Source organism: Chrysochloris asiatica, unplaced genomic scaffold (assembly GCF_000296735.1).
Source record: "Chrysochloris asiatica unplaced genomic scaffold, ChrAsi1.0 scaffold00242, whole genome shotgun sequence".
Classification (NCBI taxonomy): Eukaryota; Metazoa; Chordata; class Mammalia; order Afrosoricida; family Chrysochloridae; genus Chrysochloris; species Chrysochloris asiatica.
In genome coordinates this window covers 1,916,060-1,932,227 of record NW_006408760.1, presented here as the reverse complement: position 1 = coordinate 1,932,227, position 16,168 = coordinate 1,916,060, and the positions used below count along the sequence as shown (strand labels likewise).

The following is a 16,168-nucleotide window of genomic DNA, read 5'->3' as shown; positions in this document are numbered from 1 at the left end:
TATTCCATCTGGTGAGGTCCATGTGTATAATCGTCTCTTATGCTGTCTAAAGAAGGTATTTGAAATGAACAAATGGTTGATTTTTCAGAATTCTATTATGCTATCTCTAGCACCATTTCTATCACCAAGGCCATATTTTCCAACTACTGGTCCCTATATAGATGGATAAAATAATAGATCTATAAATACTAGAATACAGATCAGTGAATGGCTGGTTAATAGATAGACAAATGATGACTGGGTAGATAATCAATCAGCTGCTGGATGGATGGTTTGACTATGCTAGGCAAGTTACTCAGGAATTTGCTCAAGCTAGTTCTTGAATAGAACTCACCACTGATGCATCTGATCAAATCCTAATCCCTCCCTAAATTCTTTTCTCATTCTATGACTCTGGACCCTGAGGACTCATGCACCACAGTCTTATGAAAGGGGAAAGAAGTTTTCAAAGGCTCCCTAAGACCCATCTCTGGATTTCAGAAACTCTGCACACATCTTATGTCATTATCAGCCTCCCAATCTAGTGACCGACAGGCTTATATCCTCCCTCCCTCTATTCCATCACCATCTAATTCCACTGTCCAAGCATCCCTTGAATGTATCCTCTCTCCTCCCTATCCCTGCTCTTCCCATCTTAGTTCAGATGCCATCATCTTTCACCTGGGTTATTCCATCAGTCTCAACTGACCTCTCTGCTTCCAGATTTGCTCCCTCTGCCGCATTCTTGACCCCCACTCCAGAGGGATTGTTCTAAAATCAGATCAGGCCCTTCCCCGACTTGTCAGTGACTTCACAGCCCCTCAGGCTCACACTCTGGATCCATGGCCAGACATCAGAGACCCTCCATGGCCAACACAATGCAGCTTCTCTGGGTTTCTCTCCTGCTGCATCCTCCATTGTACACTCCCTCTCCTCAGGACCCTGCTCAGATGCACATACAGTTCTACAGATGAACAGATGTATGGCAAATACATGGGATGTTTGAGCTACTCCCTGGGGAATCCAATCAGGCCAGGAATGAGGGGACTCACTTTGGGGACTCTGGAAGCAAACAGCCTGAGTGGTGGCAGGGTCTCCGTTGGGTGTGGATGGGCAGTGTCCCTCACTGGGTGGTGGCTTAGGCTAAGTGTCTATGTGGGGGAGGGAGGACCTGACCACACACTCTCCCTGCAGAGTAGACGATTAGCAATTAACTGGGAGGAATCTCGGGGGATGAGGTTAATCGGGGAACAGAGGGAGGGCAGCTAGGATTCTAGGGACTTTGCCCTTGACCCAAGGTATAAAGAGGAGGGTCCCAGTTCCTCCTCAGCCCCTGGGGCTTTCCTGAGTAGCTGAGCAGGTGCTGCAACACCAAAGCCCAAGGTGAGTCTAGGGCCCACATCCCAACCCCATCTCCAATCCTCAATAGGAAACAGCCTGTCACCCCAGTCAGAGACCTCACCCTTCTGTCTTATCTGGGTGCTTCCCATCCCAGCCCAGCAAAGGACTCCTGCTGTCCCAGGGCTTAGAATTCAGTTCCTGAACCCCAACAGCCAAGGTCCTCTGGGACAGTGTTTGGGATGCTGAGTCAGAGTAGAGGTACCTCTACCCAACAGCCAAGGACCCCAGGACACTGCAGGTTTAGAGCAAGCTTCCCAGATTTGGGGACAGGGAAGGGCCCTCCTCACCCAAACTCATCTTGGTTTGAGCTTTAGTCACAGAAGGGCCTTCAGTGTTTATCACCCCCAAGGTGGGGATGGCTGGGAGGTAAATTTCTAAGAGGTTTCCACAAACTTGGGATCGAGGCCAGTGGGCCTTCCTTCATATCAGAGTCAAGTGTGTACCCAGGAGTGACAAGATGGCTTTTTGCTGCTCTCAGGATATACAAAGAACTCTGCCTGCCTGGCCCAGCCCAGGCCTACACCACCGCTTCTGATAACTCCCTGTGTTCCCTTGCTCCCAACCAAGTTAAGGTTTTCTCGGCTCCTGAAAGGAGCCTGCTCCTTCCCTTCATGAGACTTTGGCACATACACTTCTCCCCTTTTTGTCTAGCTAACTCCAGCTTTCTTTCTATCTCAGATTTGTTTCTTTTCAGGGAAGACTCTTCTCCTCCAAGAGCTTTTCCCACTGATACCACTGGGCCCTCAGGGCACGCTGTATCTTTCATTACATTTTCCAGCCATCTGAGGAACTTTTTAACTTAGATCAAACCTGAGGGAGAACCTCTATCTGACTTTAATTTTCACTGCATCCCGCATCTGCATGGTGCAAATGGTTAATGCTCTCAACAGCTAACTGAAAGGTTGGAGGGTCGAGTCTACCCAGAGGTACTTCGGAAGAAAGGTCTGTTGATCTACTTCCAAAAAACCACCCATTGAAAACCCTCTGGAGCACAGTTCTACTCTGATGCACCTATAGACTCCATGAGCTGAAGTCGACTCCATAGCAACTGGTTGGTTGGTTGATTGCACCCCTATCTAGCTCAGGGCCTGGACTAGAGTAGATGTTCAATAAATATTGCTGGGTTAATGAATGATTGCCTAAATCTGTGGTGTCTGTGAGTGTCTTGTATGTGTATCCTCTTGTTCCTGCAGGACTGTGCTGCACGTGTGTGTGTGTGTTTGCATGTGCTATGCTAGGACACACAGTTGTCACTCAGTGTTCTGCATACAGGCCCCACAGTGTGTGTCCAGGATGATGTCCTATGGAGAGAGACTGGGGAGCCCAGCTGTCTCCCCACTCCCTGTTCGCGGGGGACACATGATTCGTGGGACAGCTTTTGCTTATGTGCCCAGCCCTCAGGGTGAGTGCTGCCCCCTGTCTGTCCCATGACTAGGCTTGCCCACAGCTACCCACATCCTGGGTAATGCTTCCAAACCTTCACCTGCCCCCCACCTCCCGGTGGGACTCCTGATAGCCTCCTTTCCCAGTCCTGCACAGGATCCCTGGGACCTCTGCCTATGCCTTTCCCAGCCTGGGCCCTGTGGCCCTCGCTGAACATGGCTGCCCTTACGGAGAGGTTCTGGAGCTCCATGACCCGCTGCCTGCCAAGCTGGGCCTAGAGGAAGAGCAGAAGCCAGGTAGGCTGGGAGGGAGCAGCGGGGGCTCTGGCAGTCCTAATGCAGCCCCCCTGCCAGCCCACCCACAGGGCTTATGGCCTCTTTTCTCCAGAGCCTGGGTTGGGACTAAAGCTGCTCCAGGCCAGCACCAGTCTGCTCAAGGTGCCGCTGATGCTCACCTTCCTCTACCTCTTCGTCTGCTCCCTGGACGTGCTCAGCTCAGCCTTCCAGCTGGCTGGAGGTAGGGCTACATGAGAGGTCAGGGCAGGGTTCCTGAAGGGCCTTGGTCAATGCTGGCTCCTGTTCTTCAGGGAAGGTGGCTGGCGACATCTTCAAAGACAATGCCATCCTGTCAAACCCAGTGGCGGGACTGGTGGTGGGCATCCTGGTGACTGTGCTGGTGCAGAGTTCTAGCACCTCCACTTCCATCATCGTCAGCATGGTTTCCTCTGGCTGTGAGTCGGCCCGCAGGGCCCAGGGAGAGTTGAGTGGAGGGTGCTGGAAAGGGACTGAGGGTAAGGGGCAGGGAGCTGGGGGGCAGGAGTGGGAAGAGAATGAGAGTAGAGGCAGGGGACTGGAAGCAAAAGACTGGGCTTTGGCATCTTCCACTCTGTCCTCTAAGAATGGCCAGGAGTTTGAGCCAGGAAGGCGGCCCCAGGATCTGAGGTGACAAACAAGAGTATATTGTCCCCAGGAAGGGTCACCTCCATATGTCCACTTTCACTGTATCACTCAGGGTTCTTCCAGGGAAATAGAACCAACAGTACACACACACACACACACACACACACACACATATATATATATAGAGAGAGAGAGAGACAGAGAGAGAGAGAGAGATTTATTGCAACAAATTGGTTTACACAATTGTAGCAGGCTTGTTGTGTTAAGTGCCATTGAGTCAGTTCTGACTCATGGTGACCCTGTATACAATTTCCAAGGTGCAGCTGGTGAGTTTGAACCACTGACCTTGTGGTTCAAACAGACCTTGTTTAAACCTTGTATCTCTGTAGATGCCAAGATAAGTCTTGGGAAAGGCCATTGGGAAAGGAAGGTGCAAACTCTGGGGTAGGATTTGATGCTGTAGTCCATGGGGAGTCTTCTTCCTCAGGGACCTCAGCTGATTGGCTGAGGTCCCCCCTCCCAGATTATGGAGGATCACTTCCTTTACTTAGAGTCAACTAAGTACAGATGTTACCCTTGTCTACAAAATACCTTCACAGCAACACCTAAAGGAGTGATGGATTAAGATCCCTGGTGCGACAGGCCTACCAAGTTGATACAGAAAGCTGATCATGTGTGCATACAAAGCATACATATGTGTTTACACCTGTATATTCATGCATGCATGCACACACTGTATTCATATATGTACAGTGCAGTGCACATGTATCTGTTCACCTGTGTGCACAGGTTCATATAAAATATACAGCACACCCCCCATGCACCTATGACACGAGGCTGGCAGACTCAGCAGAATGCTCACTAGGGGTTGGAATGTGGGTAGTGCGTATGTCAAGTGCTCTTGTGGGATCAGGAACTGGGGGCACCACCCAGTTAGTTAAGATATCCCCTCTTCCACCAGTGCTGGAGGTAAGCTCTGCCATCCCCATCATCATGGGCTCCAACATTGGCACCTCTGTCACCAACACCATCGTGGCCCTGATGCAGGCGGGGGACAGGACAGACTTTGAGCGGTGAGGGAGTGAGGAGGTGGGGGGCCTTGGGCTTTCTAGGGGAGGGTGGCACCTCCCTCCTTTGCCCAGATGACAGGAACCCTCAGGGCAAGTGTACCCTGGCTCCAGCCTGCCCTGCCATGTGGCCTCCCTGCCCAGGGCCTTTGCGGGGGCCACGGTGCACGACTGCTTTAACTGGCTATCCGTGCTGGTCCTACTGCCCCTGGAGGCTGCCACCGGGTACCTGCATCACATCACTCAGCTTGTGGTGGCCTCCTTCAACATCCGCGCTGGCCGAGATGCCCCAGACCTGCTCAAGATCATCACAGAGCCCTTCACTAAGCTTATTATCCAGGTGGGAGCCCTGGGTGGGGCTCAGGGTAGTAAATGGGTGGTGGGTGAAGGTCTCCTGCCCTCACGCCTCCCACTACATCTTGCCCCAGCTGGACAAGTCCATCATTACCAGCATTGCCACTGGTGACGAATCCCTGAGGAACCACAGTCTCATCAGGATCTGGTGCCAGCCAGCCCCCCTGGAGGTGAGTCCCAGGCCTGGCCCCCTGTAAGAGGACTTCCTCTGGACACAGCTGATGGTTGATTTCATCATCCACCCAAAACACTCCAGATATACCATGGGGTTCATTTAGCTGGAAGACGGCAATACTGTGATACTGTGATACTGTCCAGTGGTAGACATTACACCCCTTCCCAGCCTCACACCCTATCTTAGGTCACCATTACCCATCAATGGCAAGTGGCAGATAGCCCAGTGAGTCTCAAAATGGGGTTTCAGAGCAGCATCGGTACCACACGTTAGAGATATAAAACATAGCCACCACATCCCTAGACTTGTGGAGTCCTTGAGTGGTGTAAATGATTAGTACATTCAGCTACTACCAGAAAGATAGGAGGTATAAGTCCACCTCAAGGCATCTGGGAAGAAAGGTCTGGCAATTTACTTTTGAAACATCAGCTCTTGAAAACCCTATGGGGGCACAGTTCTACTATCTGGGGTCACCTTAAGTCAAAATTGACTTGACAGCAATTGGTAGTAGTATGGATAATGCTCCCTAGCTGTTCTGAATCACAAAAAAACAGCAATAAAACCCAAACACCTCTGGGGATGGGACTGAGCAGCTTATGTTTTTACTGTCTGGTTTCATAGGTGTTGGTGTTGGTGTGCTCTCCAGTCGATTTCAACTCATAGCGACCCTGCATAAGGTTTCCCAGACTGTAAATCTTTACGGGCATAGCAACCCTGTGTCGGGTTTCTGAGGTTGTAAATCTTTATAGGAGCAGAAAGCTTCGTCTTTCTCCCTTGGAGCAGCTGGTTGGTTAGAACTGCTGACCTTTTGGTTAGCAGCCCCACTTGTAATCCACTTTTTGTTAAGTGCCATTGAGTTAGTTCTGACTCATAGTGACCCTGTATAGGGTTTCTGAGGAGCAGCTGGTGGGTTTGAATTGCTGACCTTGTAGTTCACAGCCCAGTGTTGATCCTACACGCCACTGCGATAGGGAAATAAAATAGGCTGAGAGGTTAAGGAAGTTGAACTACAGTGCCAGGGCTGAATGCAGGTCTCCCAGTTTAAAGCTCTTTTCTTTGCCCTGGGGCACCAAGGTTAGTGACTCTACTGTGCCTTCTTTTGGGGCCCAAGTAATATAGGGGTGGAGTGTTTCAAGGCTACTCAGGAAATTGACTCAAGGAAACCTGGAAAACTGCCCATTTGGAGAAAAGACAACAGCAGTTTATGGTTCCGGCATCCAGGGCTCCACCCTTCTAGCTCACCACGGGTGCCAGTCCATTTCTCCCTCTGTACCGTGTCTGCTGCCTCTTGGACTCTATTGCCCAAGAGAAGACTGTTTGGATGGACACTTATCCCTGCCACAGATTGCCTCCAGGGGACCATCCATCACACCAGAGTAACAAGGAAGCGGGCAATTAGCACACATTCTCTCCACCCTGAAAAAGAAAAGCTTAATCAAAACCATAATCCAGAATGTTGCTTCTTCTTAATTATTACACTCCAAAAGTAATTCAGTTTAAAGCAAGATACAAGGAAATTTGAACCCCAAGGCATAAGCATGAGCTTCATCCTCTCTCCCACTGCCATCGAGTCAGTTCTGACTCACAGTGATGCTACAGGACAAAGGGATACAGCTCTTGATGGTTTCTGAGACAGAAATCTTTATGGGAGCAGCCAGTCTCATCTTTTGTTTCCCCAGGAGCCGTTGGTGGATTTGAACTGCTGACCTGGTAGTTAGCAGCCAAACACATGCCCCACTGTGCCAGAAGGACTCTTCATCCTCTCTACTTGTCTTTAACTGCCGGCAAGTTGGCTTTGATTTACAGGATCAAAGAAAATCTGCCCAGTCCTGTATCATCTCCCCAGATTGGACCATTGTGATCTACAGGGTTTTTGTTAGCTGATTTTCAGAGTATATTGCCAAGCATTTCTTCCTAGTTCATTTGCTGAAACCTGTTTAACATCATAGCCACACAAAAGCTTCCACTGACAGATGGATAGTGACTATGCATGTGTTACATGGGCTGGGAATCAAATCCAGGTCTGCCTCATGAAAGATGAAGACCTACTCTGGAACCACCACTGCCTCTTTAACTCAAAGCGGACAGAACAAGCCTTCCCACTCGCCCTGCAATGACTCTTTGCATCCACAGTGGTCCACAGCTTCAACTCAGCCACTCGGAGTCTTCAGAGCTTGACATCAAAAAGCCCCTGCACATAGCTGTTCTTCAAACTTTATTACTTCCTAACACAACAGCCACCTTCTCACCAGCCCTCTGGGCACTCTCTGATCTCTCTGGGTTGCTAAAATCTTCTCTACTTCATAGTGGAATATAACAAGATTTGATCTTCACATACACACAAAGGCATGAAAGGGAGGTTTTCAGCCCGTGAGCCAAGTCCTCTGAGGTGCCTGCCCCTCACCTGCTGCTGCGTTCAGCAGGACTTAGTGACTCAGACGACTTACAGCATGCACCAGCTTACCTAACTGAGTCCTCACGCCATTCTGGCTCAGTGACTCGTAGCAACCTGCCCAGTTCACTTGGCAGGGGCTGCCCTTGTGGTTTTGCCACAAATCCGGCTCCACTTGTCAGGGCACCAGCTTCTGGTTCCCACTCTATGGGCAACCTCTCTCCTTTAGGGCAGTGTTCAGGTTGGATTTCCTTGGTGCAGAGAGTGACTGGTGTGTGTGACAGGGGGGATCAGAGCTCCTTGCTCCCACCATCTCCCTGCTGAAACTCCTCTCACACAGTGTTGAGCACTGGGGCTCCTCCTGCCTCCAAAGACTCATGTTCACCCTCTCTGTGTTTCCTTCCCACCTGATTTCCTTGCCTCTAGCTTTCATCAAACTGGACCCAAAGTGGTAGAGGGTTGGGAGGTCTGAGACGTTCCAGAAAAGGAAAACTAAGGATAGTTTCAGGGTTCAAACACTTCTTGGCACTCAGAGGGCCTGTCACTGACCTGGAGTCACCTTCATGTATAGTCACATTGTGGACTGTCAACCATACCCACCTGATTTAAATTAGTATCTTGGAGGACTTGAATCCTGGGAAGCAGGGATTATCACATCCCCATTTTACAGATGAGGAAACTGAGGCTCTGAGAGGTACAAGGACTTACCCAAGTCCATGTGGTTGAAGTAGGACACAAACCCTGGTGGAGTCCATGCTCCTGAGTCCCCATCTTGATGCTTCTCCCAGATGCTAGCTTGTTTCTCACTACACCTGTCAGTTCCTGCTTTGCCCGTCAGCTTTGAGTCAACAGGCAACCATAGCCACCTAACGTAGCTGCTTCCAAGGATGCTGGGTGATGCTCTAAGGCCAATTTCTTTTCTTCGTCACCAGAGGGCACTGCTGGTACAAGGTTCTTCCTCTGCTTCCAGGAGAACAAAGACCCTGGCACTCCCTTTCTTGGGAGGGAAAATTGCTTTGCTCGTGTTCCACATTCCCTTCATTTCTCTCCAGGGAAAGGATTCCTAAAGCTGACACTACTTCGCAACCATAACCATCTCCTTCAGTTCCAAGAGGTGCCTCCTTAATTTGGGGTGTTACTGCAAACTCTTAAATCCCAACTTTCTTTCAGGATGCTTAGTAAGTACCCTCTGGGGAGAGGCAGACAGTCTTAAGGACCCCATGCTGCAGAGGAGGTAATTAAGGCACAGAGAAGTTAAATGTTTCATCCAATATCACACAGCTGGGCAGTGGCTGTTTGAGGCTTATTTTGTTCTCTTCTCATAGAACTCCATGTCTGCCCTCTCCCCATCCTCCAGGAAGGGTTAGGCACATCACTGGGATATGCCCCATACTTTTGGTCCTCCAACTCTTCTATCTAGGCTGGATACTCTATATTCTTTCCCCACCCCGAAAGAAAGCCTCAGGGTCTGCCTACTCCTTCCTCTCAGCACCTCCCTAACCCCCCTATCTATCCCAGCCCAACCTGACCTCTTTGTCCCTTTTGCTGCCTCTACCCTCCTCACTAGATTTTAAACATCTACATTCTCCCTGTGTGCTCATCAAGTTCACATGCCTCAACAGGATAGGATGGTCAAGATTCCAAACCCCAGAGGTTTCAGCCTTCAGTCTTACCCAGCAAGTTTCTCCTACTCCTTCAGTCTCCCACAGACCCCTCCCCCAGGAGTCCCCTGCTCCCATCTCAGAGTGGATTGTGCGGCACAGGCTGGGCCAAAGCACTTACTCATCTCAGAAGTTATCTGTCCCTTAGGGCTTCAGGCTGAGGACCCCCAGGGAGGTATCTAACAGGTATTCTCCACTTGACACAAGTTTGCAGGGGCCCTAACATTGGCCCAATTAGGGTTTCTCAGAGAATCCTGGGAAGACATTGATCCTAACCTAGGGAGTCAATCACACACACAGATACACAAATCTTTCCACAATCTGATGCTGGTTGGGCCTAAGGAGGGAGAGGATCGAATCTTTATTTAGTGACACAATTTACTGAAGGTTTGTTATAAGCCAAAGAACCCTAGTGGGTTAGGCATCGGACTGCTAACCTACAGGTCAGTGGTTCAAATCCGCCAGCCACTCTATGGGAGTGTCTGCTCCCAAAAAGATTTACAGTCTCAGAAACCCTATCTAGGGTCACTATGAGTTGGAATCAAGTCGATGATGGTGGGATTTTTGGTGTCATGAGCTAGGCCCTCAGGGAAGTGCCAGACACACATTTTCTCTTGTAATCTTTACATTGGCTCTGTCGTTATCTCCACTTTAGAGAAGATCAGCTTTGTGAGGTAAAATGACTTGCCCAAGATAGTTGGGACAAGAAGTTGATTTGAACTCAGTTCTTTCTGGCAGCAGATACCGGGATCTCTCCCTGACCCAGGGCAGGAGGGCCGTTCTCCTCACCCTACCTGCCTGATTTTCCAGTCTAACCCTTCAGAGCTCTTTTCTCTTGGTTTCTCTGCCTGCAATTAAGGTAGTGTTTGATGATGCCCCAAGGCCTGACTGTGTGAGCTGGGAGCACCCAGGAGCATATTAGGTCACTCAAGGGGCTACACACACTGAAATAAACCCTGGTGTTAAAGCCAGATGCCAAAACAATCTTTTAAAGTGACACAGTTGAGATAAAAACCTAAAGGAGCTGTAGCCAGTGAAGTGCCAACATCCAACAGGAAACTCATTCTCAGCACCAGGGAGTTCCAAGGGGTCTGGGATGTGGCGCTCACAGGAATGGGGCCAGGACCTTGTTGGCATGAAGTCGGTTCCAACTCATGGCAGCTCCATGTGTGCCAGAATCAAACTGCATCATAGGATGCAGTTTCAATGGCTGCCAGACTTTCTTCTGCAGTACAGCTAGGTGCACTTGAATCATCAACCTTTTGGTTAGTAGCCAAGTCTAAACCATTTGCATCATCCAGATACCAGCCCTAAGAAGAGATAAAAAACCAGTTACCGTTGAGACAATACCAACTCATGTAGCTCCTATGTGTGTTAGAGTAGAACTGTGCTCCACAGTTTTCGATGGCTGGTTTTTCAGGGGACAGATCACCTGGCCTTTCTTTCAAGGTACCTGTGGGTTGGTTTGAATCACCAGCCTTTCAATGAACAGTAGAATACTTTAATCATTTGCACCACATAGGGACCGATTCCCCAAGAGACTGATTCCCAGAGAAAGACAACTAGTAGCCATTGCCTTTTGTGTGTGTGTGTGGAGGGGGCAAATGGGGCTGGGAGTTCTTGCAGGGCATGTGGGTCTTGGGGGTAGCTGCCACTCTCTGGGACTCAGTTATTTGTGAGACAGCAAGGCTACAGTGGGGACCAGATAACCAACCCAGGTCACTTAGACTTTCTTCTTTCCCACTGCTGGTAGCCTGCTGGGCTCCTGGGAGGAGGTAAGAGACCTGACAGTCCATGTGAAACTAGCTTGTTAGCCCACTGAGACTATAGTTTGGTGGTATACAGGCTAGAGTAGGCTGCATCTGTTTGACCTTCAGAGAATTATAAAGTAGGTCTCCAAATTGCCAACATTTACAAATGGGAGAGTTTATCTAAAACTTCAGCGTTTGGGGTTCTCCTGTAACATGGACAATTTGGTATTCTGGCTGTGTCCCAGACCACAATGGTGGTCTGGAGCCGGGTATCTGCTGGCCCCGCACACTTGCTCCAGTTGGCTAGGTAAACCCTCCACACTCCAGTCTGAGCCCCTCATTTGTTAGCTGCCTGGCTTGATGGCCTTTAGAATTGGGGGCTGTCGTAGTTCTCTCTCTAGTGCTTCTATTACAGAAATACCACGGAGGATGGCAATAACAGAAATTGACTCTCTCACAGTTGAGGAGGCCAGAAGTCCAGATTCGGAGTGCTGGCTCTAGGGGAAGGCTTTCTCTTTTTGTCAGCTCTGGAGAAATGTCCCTAGTCTCCTTCAGCATCTGCAGGCCCACTATTCCTTGGAGATCTCGTGCTTCTTGGCATTAATCTTTCCCTGGATCTAGGAGGGAAAGTGTAGAGATCCTAAGCCAAAGGATGCACTCCATTCCTGTCTCTTCTATCTTGGTGGAAGTAAGTTCCTCTCTCCTTTGATATTTGTTAAGATCAAAGATGGTGCAGGCCAGACCCCTGGGAAACTCAGGGTTGTGATGGAATTAAGGGTATTGCAGCCTCCACTTAACCCTCTTATTGGTTTATCACATCAGATCACATCATGGGGAATCATCATGTAACTGCTACATTGTTGTTAAGTGTTGTTGTTTCAACTTAAAGGGACCCTGTATAGGGTTTCCGAGGCTTTAAATCTTTGTGGGAGCAGAAAGCCTCATGTTTCTCCCAAAGAGTGGCTAGTGGACTCGAACCATGGCTGATAGGCTTGAACCACTGACCTTGGGGTTCACAGTCCACTGCTTATCCTACAGAGTTGCCATGCTCCAGCTGACACATTACAGCTTTACATAACTGCCAAACCATTGAGAATCATGACTAAGTCAAGTTGGTACATATTTTGAGGGGGGCACAATTCAATTTATGACAGGGACTCTCTGCAGGTACCCCCCTCACATCACTGACAGTAGGTGAGGAGGGAAGAGATGGACCCCTCTTCACTTCTACCTGACGCCTTTGGATACAGAATTGAGCAAGAAGAGAATGGAGACAGGGTTTGCTCATAACAGACAGGTCTTAACATAACATAACAGAAAGGAGGAACTTTCCACAAAGGAGGGATGTGGTCAGCAGAATTAGGCTTGGTTCCTAATGCCTCTGAGAAGTGGGTTAACAAGGACAAGATGCCTCTAGATTTGGTGATCAGAAGGCCTTTGGGAGCAGTGAGTGACAGGGAAGGTACTTATAGGGGTTAGGACCTTTGTGCAGTGGGGATTTTCATCCACAGTTCTTCCCTGGAGAAAGACCAGGTACTATCCACAGTCACATGGCCAGGAGGCCCATCTCCTTCTCTGTCCCCTCTCCTCCCCCTCATCTTAATCCTAAACCCAGCCTGCCTTTCCTGAATTCTCCAAAGTCACTTCTTCCTAATCTAGGCTCACACCTCCCTGTCCAGGGCAGAGGCCAACACTAGCTGGCTTCTTGGAAATGCCACCACGGAGAAATGTAAGTGCCTGTCGTGTGGGGTACTGGGCCTGGGAAGGGCAGAGTTCAGGGAGGACTGCTCACTGTCAACTAGCTCAGTTCTTGGACTTAGGGTCTAAGGTGGGGCCTTAGGCTCAGAGCCCAAGGGGGTGGCAAAGATGGGGGCTGGGATGTGAGTGTGGGGGTAAATGCTCAGCACAACCCTCTCACCCCCTACAGGCAACCACATCTTTGTGAATACGAGGCTGCCTGACCTGGCTGTGGGGCTCATTCTGTTGGCGGGCTCCCTGGTGCTCCTGTGTACCTGCCTCATCCTCCTTGTCAAGATGCTCAACTCCTTGCTCAAGGGCCAGGTGGCCAAGGTCATTCAGAAAGTTATCAACACTGGTGAGCATTGGACAGCGGGTGGGCAGGCCACAGGATTCTTCTAGATCCTTCCATTGGGAACCTCACACCTGGCAGTGCAAGAGAGTATAGAAGAGGCGGCTCACCATGAGCTGTCAGAGGCCTTTCTGTGGAGGTAACACTGGAGCAGAGCCTAACATAAGTAGTGGGTGAAGAGCATTCTAGGTGGCAGGAAGATGACATGCAAAGGCTTAGAGGCAGGAAGCCACTTGGTAGGTGTCTGACTGGAGAAACAGTGAGCAACAGGGAGGCAGGGGGCAGTCATCATGGTCACAGGAAATGGAGCCAGACATGGGGCCTGGAAGGCTATACATGCTCAGACGCTGCCATTGACAGGGGGCTGCCAATATCTTACTCAGCTCCCAAATAACTGCTCCCCTCTACCAACGCCCCCACTGACCAGGCCTGCTGGGATGGGTTTTTGTTACAGACTTCCCTGCCCCCTTCACCTGGGTCACGGGCTACTTTGCCATGGTGGTGGGTGCAGGCATGACCTTCGTTGTCCAAAGCAGTTCCGTGTTCACCTCAGCCATCACCCCGCTTATCGGTGAGTGCCCATGCCAAGGGTGGGGCTGAAGGAGGGAGTTGGAAAGGGTATCATATCTTCTCTCTCTTCCCTCTCCCACCCTCAGGCCTGGGTGTGATCAGCATTGAGCGGGCCTACCCCCTCACACTGGGTTCCAACATCGGTACCACCACCACTGCCATCCTAGCTGCTCTGGCCAGTCCCAGGGAAAAGCTGTCTAGTTCCTTCCAGGTGCGTGTTGGGGGATGAGGAGGGGAGGCATGCCAGACACATCTGGGACCTGACTGAGGGGTTACAACATGTCACAAATATTTTTTGATTGACTACTAGGTGCCATCCACTATGCCAGGCTCAGACTCTGTGAAAACCATTGTGAGCAAAACAGAAATGGTTCCACCCTCCAGAAGTCTGCTTCAGTGTCAAAAACCAAAGCAAGACCAGTTGCCTTTTAGTTGATTCCTACTTTTGGAGACCACATATATGTCAGAATAGAACTGTACACTGTAGGTTAATTTTTCAAAAGTAGAGCATCAGGTCTTTCTTCTGAGACACCTCTAACTGGACCAAACCTCCAACTTTTCAGTTAGCAACTGAGCACATTAGCCATTTACACCACTCAGGGAATCAATGGAATAGTCATGCCAAGTGCACATTTGACTGACACATGAAGAGGTACTGTAGGAGAGGGCCTGCCCCAGGCTGGGGAATCAAGGATGAGCAGAGGAAGGGTTAACTAAGAGATGGGAGAAGAGCCCTCTAGGCATGGGAGGGGATCTAAGAGCAAAGGTGTAACCAACAATCCAGGGTTATGGGGCCAAGACCTTGACCAATCAGAAGGCCAGAACAACTGAACCAGACATTAATACTAACCTTTTAGCTGTTGGGTCTTGGCAAAATCTGCTGGGAAACTCTTGAGGGAGGGCTCCATAGAGGGAATGTTGAGAAACTCTTGAAGGCTCAGTAGAGGGCTCATGGGTGTTGATAATCTTTTGAATGACCTTGGCTGCCTGGTCCTTGAGCAAGGAGTTCGCGGCAGCAGTTATTTACCAACAAGGTCCAGAAGCATTTTAACTGGTATGGTCATCATGAGGTAATCTGGGTGCAGATCAAACATCAGTCCTTGGTGGAGACTTCTCTGCTGTTCAGACCAGACAGACCCTATATTATGTATCCCACCCTGGCCTGTGCCCACCTCAGTCCTCCACTCGCTCCCCTGCAGATTGCCCTCTGCCATTTCTTCTTCAACATCTCGGGCATCCTGCTGTGGTACCCAGTGCCCTGCACGCGCCTGCCCATCCGCATGGCCAAGGCACTGGGCAAACGCACCGCCAAGTACCGCTGGTTTGCTGTCCTCTACCTCATCGTGTGCTTCCTGCTGCTGCCTTCACTAGTATTTGGTATCTCCATGGCGGGCTGGCAGGCCATGGTTGGTGTGGGCACGCCCTTTGGGGCCCTGCTAGCCTTTGTGGGGCTTGTCAGAATCCTGCAGAACCGCAGCCCTGGGCGCCTGCCCAAGTGGCTGCAGACATGGGACTTTCTGCCGCACTGGATGCACTCCTTAAAGCCCCTGGACCACCTCATTACCCGCGCCACCCTGTGCTGTGCCAGGCCTGAGCCCCGATCACCCCCAATGCCTGCCAGGGTTTTCCTGGAGGACCTGCCCCCTGCCACACCTTCTCCCCGCCTGGCACTACATGCTCACCACACTGCCACCCGCCTCTAGGGGGAGCCTACATGTAATGCCCAGGGTGGATGAGCAGAAAGGTCTAGTTGGTGCATATCTGTGCCAGTCTGGGTGTTCGTGTGTCCTTAGACAGGTCCATGGAGGTCTGGGCCTGTGTGTCATTGTACAGGAGATTTGTGTGCATGTGTCTTCCCCTGCATGTGCACAGCTACACCTGCAAGAGGCTGGGGGCATGTTGCAGAGTGCTTGGGGATGATTTTGGATCCCTTGTACAGGAAGACTGTACTGTATCCTTATGTATACATCATGGGGCTGGGCAGCAGCCAGGCCTGGTCTGAGTACGTGAGTGTACAGCTGTTTGCTTGAGCATATATGTGACTATATGAGTCACTGCCAGAGCCTGCCTTCCTCCATGACACAATTGCTTCTCATCCTCATCCAGGTTTTTTGCACTTCTGACTATAACCCCTTTTTGAAACAATGCCTGATGCAAATTAAACTCTCATTATGTATTTGGGAGTCCTTTTGGTCTCACCACAAGGGGAGTGACAAACCTGAGTGGGTTCCAACAGCACCCTCTCTCCTTTCAAAGACAAGTGGCAACAACAGTCTGGTCAATGAGATCTTGGTCTTGCAGGATTGGGTCCTGCAAATACTCCTCAAGCTCTTTACTTAATCCTGACTTAAAGAAGCCAACCAACAATTCAACTCTTTGGAAGCCCCTAGGGTCAGAGCCATCCAAGGCTTCCACTTCCGACCCTCACCAGGCTAGACCTCCTCCGA

The 16,168-nt window shown here is 50.2% G+C and overlaps 1 protein-coding gene across 2 annotated transcripts; it reads left to right on the top strand.

The window, feature by feature from the left end:
* Positions 1-2,659: 2,659 nt before the first annotated feature.
* On the top strand, positions 2,660-15,543 carry SLC34A1 (solute carrier family 34 (type II sodium/phosphate contransporter), member 1). 2 transcript variants are annotated; one of them, XM_006873457.1, is made up of 12 exons: positions 2,660-2,782; positions 2,910-3,059; positions 3,151-3,279; positions 3,350-3,493; positions 4,624-4,735; positions 4,874-5,069; positions 5,158-5,253; positions 12,722-12,791; positions 12,990-13,157; positions 13,606-13,722; positions 13,808-13,932; positions 14,921-15,543. In XM_006873457.1, the coding sequence occupies exons 1-12, from the start codon at positions 2,674-2,676 to the stop codon at positions 15,422-15,424; spliced, it is 1,920 nt and encodes a 639-aa protein (XP_006873519.1). In that variant the 5' UTR covers positions 2,660-2,673; the 3' UTR covers positions 15,425-15,543. The 2 variants fall into 2 exon arrangements, with proteins under 2 accessions (XP_006873519.1, XP_006873520.1); XM_006873458.1 differs by having other exon boundaries at positions 5,158-5,276; positions 12,742-12,791; positions 14,921-15,424.
* The last annotated feature ends 625 nt before the right edge of the window (positions 15,544-16,168 follow it).